We start from the raw sequence: 9,434 nt of genomic DNA, 5'->3' as shown, positions 1-9,434 counted from the left end.
CTGCTCCCATCTGCCCCAGTGCTCACCAGGTGCTGCCTGGTGGCGGGGAGGCAATCCCCACTGCCCCATGCTACATGGGGGGCTCTGCACAAGCCCCCTTGACCTGCCCCCCCATGCCGGGATTCTGGCCCTTTAAGGGGGAAAAAAAGCCGAGAAAAGCTCCAGGACTCTCCACTCCTTGTGCAGCCTTGGGGCTTTGGAGGCTCCTTCAGAGCCCCCCACCTGGCGTGGGGATTGGCCCCCTGCCGGCAGGAGCAGTGAATCCCGGGGTTTCTTCAGTTGTTTTTTTCTTAAAGGGCCAAGCTGACCTGTACTGGGCACCCATGGGGGGCGGGGGAGGGTTCCAGAGCTCGTGCAGAGCCCCCATGCAGTGTGGGTCAGCAGGGATTGCCCCCTGCCTGGCAGCACCTGGTGAACTGGGGCTTTTTTTACCCCAAGTGCTGGGAGCTGGGGCAGCCATTGCTGGGCTGGGAGAGGGATGGGGGATGGGCCTGGCCTTGCTGAATTGAATAGGGACAGCGATTCGAATCACCGAATTGTATCACTGTCCCCCAAGTCGGCCGAATCTGAATCTGAAGCAAATACTAGCTGCTTTGCACAGGCCTAAAATACCATCTAGCAAATGTGGTTTTGCAAATAAAACTTAAGATATAGCAAAAGGGCTTTGAGTTATTAAATCAATAAATATCAAATAGCACACTTTTACGCATCTGCTGTGTTTGAACCCTAGTATCTCCTTAAACAAGAATATTATAGGCAGTCCTTGACTTACAATGTTTCGAGTTACAACATTTCACTGTTACAACATTTATAAATTGACACCATTTCAACTTTATGACATCAGTTTTGAATTTACAACGCTTGATTTGATGCAACGCCATGCCAGTGAACAAGTTCGCTGCATCGCTCATCTCCCTGGAGAACATCTGTCTAAATGTCCTTGGACACTTTCTTTAAGAAAGCAGACAAGTCTCCAGAAAAACCTGCAGCCAAAATTCCTGAGGAGACTCCAGCCAAGAACCCTTCAAATAGTCCAACCAAGAGCCTTTCAGAAAGTCCAGCAGTCACCTCAAAGAAGTCCTTCCAAATTAATATGATTGCTATGATTTACAATATAAATACATTAATGTAGCTATATTACTCATCTATAATTGATTGAGTACAAAGTTCTGGGGTATTTTTAGTGAAAAAAGGGTATTGGGTCTTGGTTCAGGAACCAATCCCCCCTTTATAACATTGTTTCTTATGAGCAAATTGGTTCCGAGTTACAATGTTTTGACTTATGACACAATTGGTTCCTGAAAACCATGTCTTAAGTCTGAGGACTGCCTGTATATTCAACTCATCTGACCATAAATGTTTCTTATGTAATTCTCAAACTCACAGAAGCATGATGTTGGACTATAGGCCAAGGAGGAGGGTTACAAAGTATCATGGCTAAGTGAAAATTTTTTTTGATAGGAACCAAACACTGCTAAAATACATACCAGAGTTGGCAGTTTCTTGTGACAAAAACGGATGTTTCTCTTCATCTGAAGGAGTAAAGATTTCACTGTGTGCTAGATATGATTACTCCAAAATGTAATGGGCACCATTCAGTTTTAAGATATGTGGACAAAATGTCCAGTTTTTTTACCTGAAAGTGAATCCATGTACCAGAAGAAAGAATGGGGGGGCTTCATCCTTTCAGTGAAAACTTCAATATCTGGTTAATGTACAGTCTACAACAACAAACAATTTGTCTTTGGAAAACTATATGGTGTTTGGCTTTAAAATAAATTTGGCATGTCCCTGCATGCACAAAATGCACATGCAATGATGTGCCCAATTTGTGCATACAGTTACATAAGGCAGAGTTTCTTATTGCTTGGGCAGACAGTCCATTATAAGTATTTATCCTTTGATTAGAAGTTTATGAAGTCTTTAGTGAAACAGGATCCAAATAAATAACTAACAAACTTTTGTGCTGCCACCACCACCACTATCACCATGATTATAATGTAAAGCATTTCTTATTTAAAAATACTGCCTGGCTAAAAATATTTCCATGTGCCAACAGCAGCACAAATCATTTCTGTATTTATTTAGGTTCTGCTAACCCTTCTAATACAGAGAAGTACGCATAGGCTATGAGTAGTCCTCTTGAAATCATAACTCAAAGAGAGTTAGTATACCAGACTGGGCTCTTAAGGAAATCAGATGCAATCAATATTTAAGCTGCTAACAAGCACAGGTTCAGAACTAACTGTACACACTATACACACAAGTGTCACCTGGGCATGCAGATCTACTTCTTCTCTTCCTTTGGAAACAGACAGGTGGTATAATTGTATATAAGTCATTTCATAACCTGAAGAAGGGCTCCTTGTACTCAAAAGCCACCTAAATCTCTTCCAACTATGCAGGTAGTCCAATAAAAGATAATCACCCACAAAAATCCTTGCCTCTTGCATAATTTCGTGAAAAATTCTTCAAAAGATCCAAGATTGAATTGATTAATGAGACACAATAGTAAAATGTGAGGCAGGATTTTTCACCTGTGACTAAAACTACAGCCTGTTGATGCCGGAGGCAGAAGCCTGTTAATATTGGCCATGAATCCTCATGCATGACAGGGAAAATGGATTTATGGGGAAGGAACCGCACTGGAGTAGAAGTCTTGAGTCAGTTCCTGGCTCAGCTACTGGCTTCTTGTGTGACCTGACATTTTCTCTGTGCCTTAGTTTCCCTGATCCTCCTTCTTTTATTTTTCTTTGCTTTAGATTGCAAGCTCTCCAGAAAAGACAACTGCCTCCAATGCACATTTACATGGCCCTTAGCACAGAGAGGAACTTTGGAGGGAACATCATTTATTTATCCTGATCTTTTCCATAGCTGGGGAAGTGAAGGGCTTGGGTAAGAGATTGAAAAGGGAGACAGACCTTCAAGGAAGAGGAGGGTCCTAACTGGAAAACTGAATTTTTGAAGGAGTCAGGAGAGACTGCGAGGGTCAGGGAGTCACTGCAGGACTCAGAAAGGCAACAGCAGAATGTCAGGTCAGGTCTGGTAACTGGATTAGCCACGGGCTAACAGGATTTCCAAACTTGCTGACCAAGCAAGTGCGCAAAAATTGAACTGTAAATGGTCTTTGTCCTTGGTTATTTCTAAGGGTAGCACTCCATTAAATGAAAAGGGATCTGCAGTGTACCTGCAGAAGAAATCTACTCAACCCACCCTGGCTTATTCATTACCTTGGGAATCCACAAGAACCAAAATAATGATATTTGATAGGAGGCTGTGAATTGCAATTCACATACCTGACCATGGTTAGAGAGGCAGTCCTTGAAATTGCTACCTATGTTGATCAGATTTTAGGATGGGAGAGGAAATATATTTACTCTAAAATGTAAGGGGGTGAGGAGGGGGGAGGAATTCAGGAATAAAACCAACACAAAAACTCATATAAGAGATTTCTGAATTTACTATGCTCCAGGAACTGCTTGGAAAGCAAAGACCCTCTTGCTGTGAATAAACACTCACGCTGATTATTCGCTGGTGCTTTGGTAGCAGGAGAAAGTTAATGATACAAAAATTAAAGCACAGAGATGAGATCTAAGCCCTCCTGTTTTGGGCATGCACAGACATGACAGTTCCAGCACTTCAAACAACTTCAAAGCAGTATAAAAACTGAGCAGACAGATGACAGTGATACAGCACTCCAGATCAGCCCACACCATGTTAAAAAAATGACCCTGAATGAAAAAGGTAATTGAAGTGCTTCACAGTGACACTTTAGATGGGAAGCAGTTTTACTTGTGTACGGTACTGAAGTGCTACACAAGTGATACTCAGCCAGAGGGCTGTGGTACCCCGGGGTGCCTCAGGTTCTTTTTAAGGATGCTGTGGGGTGCCATGCAAGATCAGTGCTGTTAGGTGTGCAAACAGGATTTGAAAGATAAGCCTAGAGATTTCAAATAGGAACCCACCGTGTCAGAAACATTTTGCCCTGCTGTGGTCTTTCTGAATTCTCTGCAACCAAAGCATTAGTCTATTATTTTTCTACTCTTAAATCAAGTGAAAGCTAAGAGCTGGCACTTTCTGAGGGGCACCTTAAGTCTATTGAGGGGTGCCTCAAGTTTAAAAAGTAGAGGTGCATCGATACATTGGTCCCATATTGGATCAGCACTGATACAGGGAAAATTGACAGCATTGGAAATCAACTATTGCCTCATGTGGCCGATAATGTGGCTGATAAAAGCCATGCGCATGTGAACACCTGCAGCATGCACGTGGCCAGGAGCGCAGCCTGGTAGCTTGGAGAGCAGCACCTGGCTGGTAAGTTTGTTGTGGAGGAAGGATGGGGGGATGGAAGGGGCGTTGGGGGGTGCAGATTGAGGCCCCCGTGGTGAGGGAGGGAGTGGGGCTGAGGCAGGCACTGCTCATCCGGGGTGGGGCGTGGGACAGAGTGGTGAGCGGCTCATCCAGGGGGTGTGGGGTGGCTCTGACCGCTGCACACAGCTTGGGAGGGCATGGGGGCTATGTGCCCCCAGATCTGTGCATGGGGTAAGGGCAGGCTGCTGATGCAGGGGGCCGGGGGCTGCGCTGGGCTGTTCCCAGCAGGGTGGTTGGGCCGGGGCTAAGCTCGGGGGGGATAGTGGTGGTGCTGGGAGGGGTCTATAGGACGAGGGGCTACAGCAAATTTTGTGGTGGTTCTAGCTCCCCTCCATATCTCCCCTCCCAGCACTGCTGCCCACCCTGAGCACAGCTCCTGCTGGGAAGAGCCTAGCACAGCCCGTGGCCCAGCCTGCAGCGGCAGTCCACCCTGCCCCACAGACAGATCCGGGGGGCACCCCTGCCCCCATGCCCTCCCAGGGTGCACGCAGTGGTGGGAACTGCTCCTCCCACTCTCTGGATGAACCGCTTATGGCTCCATCCTGTGCCCTGCCCCGCCCCAGGTGGGGAGCACCTGCCCCAGCCCCACTCCCTCCCTCACCATGGGGGCCTCCATCTGGGATCGGGGGCTGCACTGGGCTGTTCCCAGCCACACCAGACACTGGTCTCCAAGCTGCCCGGCTGCATATTGGAATCAAATAGATATTGGCCAATATGGCTTGTTAAAAATCTGCCATTGGTATCGGCTCAAAAATCTCTATCGGTGCACCCCTACTAAAAAGGTTGAGAATCACTGCACATTAAAGATACTTAAAAGGCAGAGCTGGAAGGGCTTTATCTGTAGGTCTGTCCATTTCTAATTAATCCAAGGGGCCTGATATAGCCCCCAAGCTGGCCCCAGGACAAGAGCAGAGTGTAAAGCTATTTTCCTCACTGCTGAGGATTCAACTCATGACCTGCACCAGTTTTCTTACTTAGACACTAAGATTGGCATGAGTGAGGACGCTTAAGCAGTGAATATCAATCTGGATGATCAAAATTACTTAAGCTTCATTTGCAAATGTTTTTTCAGGTCAGATTATATAGGCTTTACCCCTGAGAAGTAAGTTCCCAAACAGGAAGTGTTTTTTTCTTTTCTCCCTCCCTTCATCTTAATGGGATCTACTCTACATATTGCAGGAGCCAGAACAAACAGTTTTCCCAGGGTAAACAAAAATATGATTCTCTCCTTTTTTTCCACAGAAGATAGGGTAGAGGTTCATCTTAGCAGAGACACTACCCTGCCTTCTGCTTAAGACTAACATGGCTAAATACCTCTCTTTTCCTACAAAGTGAAGTTTCATCTTCCTTCAGTGTTTACCTTCAGGACCTTTCCACTGGCACAGCCTGGCAATCCTGTCATTTTACACTCAAAGAAACACACTCAGTGACAACCTACTGCTTTATTGTATTTCTTTGGCTAGGGCTCTTCTTGAACATCTATCTATTTGCCTCTCAGGTCATGCACTGTGGGGAAGGCAAACACGCCTGGAGTAACCAGCCAAACTTAATTATGCATTTCTCTCTATCCCAGAGGTCCAAATAGATACTCCACAAGTATCAAATCACCCTGTTCACATCCATGGGAAGTTGGGGCAGTCTACACAAAGATTACTGAAAGACTTTGTCCAGGGCATCTCAAGATAATATAAGCGCACATGAAGACTTCTGTTTGCCACTAGAAGGAACAGCTAGATGTAAGGAGTGGACAGTTTGCACCTCTACAGTAGCTTTTCCAAGTTATGCTTTTTCTGTCCTAAGCAAACAAGAATCAGTGCTGCTGACTGATGTGTCTGTACTCGTGACAACTGATGTGTATACATTCAACTTACACCACTGCATTCAGTATCACTCAGTAGAAACCCACTCACTTCAGGGACTGCAGCTAGTCTTATGCTTTGTTTCTCTCTGCCATTTTCCGTTCCTTTTCTTTTTCTTTTTCCCCTTTTCTTCTCTTTGAATTAACTATCCCAGAGCTCTGATCAATACCCCTTGAACCAGAGATTTCACTCCATTCCTGCTTCTCCATGCCATAAAAGGAAGTGATTGGCAAAGAAAATGTTAACAATAACAATTAAAACATCATCACTGAGCTTTAGAGATTAATGGGTGCTGAGAAGTTCACACCTCTAAGTCCTCCTTCTTGGCTGTCTGCCACCTCCAGAAGACACTGTATCCACTGGGAAGACACTAATGCATCCACTGCCAGGGGGTCACATTTGAAAGGATTTCTTTCCACACAGGGGAGGGAGGAGTGGGGGTTAGGAACAATGAAAATGAAAGCTGAAATGCTTACGAATGCTCCATACACCCAGCGGCATGCACACATGACCTCTTTGGTATGCTGAGTGACTACAGGCAGATCTGAACACCAGGTGATTTTACCATCTCATTTCCAGTCAATCAATGTTTGAGAAGCCCACAGCCCTCAGGATTTCTGATCAAATAACAATGAAGTGTCAAGCTATCTGGCCACTTCTGAAAGGGCCATTTTCCTGTTTGTAGGAAAGGCTGTACCGAGTCACACCGCAGATGCACCTAGTCCAGTACTCTGTTTCTCCCACTGGCCGGAGTGGATGCTGAGGGCAAGAGTAGTTGAGCAGACTGACCTGTTCCCTGCTTCCTCCCCACTATCCAGACTGACCTGTTTCCTTTCTCTCTTACCCCTACAGTTCATTTTTAACACAACACAATTTTCCTGGCCCGCATTTAAAACCCACCAGCCGAAACTTTCAAAGCTACTGATAGGACCTGGTGGCCCAACTCTTATCCATTTCAATAAGAAATGTCTAGCTACATCTCCCACATGGCTTTAAGAATCCCAGACTGCATAGCCCATTGAAGTCAATGGAAAGACTTGTGCCAGCTTCAAAAGGCTTTGTTTCTGACTTATAGTATCCTAGCACAGAAGCAATCAAAGATGTTCTGAAACCCACCCTCTCTTCCCATGCCTGGGCACACCCCCACATGGAAGGCCATACCTTACATGGGTATTGTAAGCAGATCTCTGAGCAAAGCTTGCAAGGCAGTGTTCACATTTGTAGGGCTTCTCTCCTGTGTGCGTGCGCATATGAACTGTGAGGCCACACTTGGAGCTGATAACCTTGTCACAATATGGGCATGCCTGAGGGCTCCTTTTCTTTTCATGAACCCTCCGAACATGGTCATTGATATCCTTCTGGCGCTTAAATCTCTTGTCACAGGACATGCAAGGGAAGCGCCTCTCATCACTGTGGACAGTGAGCTTGTGCTGTTTCAGGTTCTGGCGATTAGAGAAGAGCTGGTCACATAGGTTGCAGCTGTATTTGGTGACAATGTTAATATTATGCTTCAGCTCCATGTGTGACTGATACTGCTTGATGAAATGGAATGACTGGTTACACTTCTCACATGTGTACATTTGGGGCAAGATTTTTGATCCGTTGCGAAGTGATCTCCTGGGCTCAAATTTACTGGGCAGCTCTGAGATTAAAGTATTTTCATCTTCCCCTTGGGCAGGGAGCAGCTTTTTAATGACTATGCAGGTTTCCTTGGAGTCTGGTTCACTTGGGGCAGAACAGCGGGTCTTCTTTCCCCCTGGGTTGGCAGCATCCACGCCAATCATCTCACTTGTGTCTGTTTTGTTATGCTCAGCTAGCTTGGCCATCCCAGCTGTTGACTCTGAAAGAGCAGTCCCTTCCTTGTTTGGATCTGTAGGTTGACATTCCACAAGTTCATAGCTGGTTAATAATTTCCTGTGTTTCTGGCCATCCCACAGTTTTCTTTGCAGCGGTGTTGCCCCAGATGGGGATGAATTACCCAGTTCACTGTCTTCTGTTTGTGGGACATAAGCCCACTGGGACCCACCATTTTTGTGTATCTGACCTTTTAAATGGACACTTGGATCTAAGCCTTCCTTACTCTCCAAGTTCATTTCTTCGCAAATATCAAGCAAATCCTTGCACTCAAGTCTCTCAGCTATTTCCTTCATCCGATGCAATTTCTCTACCTCAATCTCTACTTCGGCAGTATAAACAAACTCCAGGAAGGAAGTGAATTCTTCCGTATAAATATCTTGTAGAGTCACTGTGCGGGTCTTAGTGTCCAACATCTCATCATGAAGAAACAGCCCCTTGAAGTAATTGCTGGAAGCTGCCAATACAGCCTTGTGAACCAGAAACTCCTCCTGAATTCCCATCTGTTCGGTGTGGACTATCACGTCACAGAGATGACCGAACTGATAGAGTGAATGCAGTGCCCTCAGAAGGTTCGAAGAAGCAACTTTGGATTTCATCACTATCTTCTTTTTCTCCATCCTGCCAGGAAAACAAAGCAAGAAAGTCTATTAGATCACTTCTTCCCTTGCACTAGTCAGCTTCCCTTTCAGCTTACCTGTTAAATAGGATATCACTCACTCACACTAGCACCTGGGACACTCACTGAGACTCTCCTTCTTAATTACTAACTCCCAAACCCTGGCAAGGCCACCACCCTCCCTCTAAGCTACTGCCCTTACCAAAGAAACTTTGTTAATGTGTCATGACAGGTTTATTTTTTACTTTAGGATCATCCTTCCTAGCTCGTAATCTGCAGCACGTTTGGCAGCAGTGTAGTAATGGGACTGGCACACAATGCACTGACAGCAGTAGTCCTAATCTGGTGCTTTTCACTGGCAGATGTCAAAGCACTTGAAGGAGGAGAGCCTCGTAGTCTCCATTTTACATAGGACTGAGGCACAAAGCAGGGAAATGGCTAGTCCATGGTCTTCCAGCAGGCCAGTGGTAGAGCCAGGAACTGAATGCAGGTGTTCCAAGTCCCAGTCCAGGACCTTTCCCACACAGCAGTGTTTCTCAACCCGTGGGTCACAAGAATATTTCAAAGGGTCACAAGCAAGTTACAGAAAAAGGTGCTGCTTCGGGTGACTGGAGACAATGGGCACCTGTACGTCTGCATACACATGCAGCCAGGTAGAGCTGTGAGAGCAGCGCCAGCAGCTGGGTCTAGGTAAGTGTATGGGGAGTGGGGGTTGGAGGGCTGGGGCTTGG

The 9,434-nt window shown here is 45.9% G+C and overlaps 1 protein-coding gene across 2 annotated transcripts in view; it reads right to left on the bottom strand.

Annotated features, from left to right (window-relative positions):
• Positions 1 to 9,434, bottom strand: part of LOC109316199 (GDNF-inducible zinc finger protein 1-like) — a 39,932-nt gene that overhangs the window by 12,549 nt on the left and 17,949 nt on the right. For both annotated transcript variants that reach the window (XM_019544083.1, XM_019544084.1), the window contains one exon: positions 7,392 to 8,705. In XM_019544083.1, coding sequence (XP_019399628.1) covers positions 7,392 to 8,705 — 1,314 coding nt within the window. The remainder of the gene's footprint in view (positions 1 to 7,391; positions 8,706 to 9,434) is intronic.

This window comes from Crocodylus porosus, unplaced genomic scaffold, assembly GCF_001723895.1.
Source record: "Crocodylus porosus isolate Cpor-Errol unplaced genomic scaffold, CroPor_comp1, whole genome shotgun sequence".
In the NCBI taxonomy this organism is placed as follows: domain Eukaryota; kingdom Metazoa; phylum Chordata; order Crocodylia; family Crocodylidae; genus Crocodylus; species Crocodylus porosus.
This window is presented reverse-complemented; position numbering and strand designations above follow the sequence as displayed.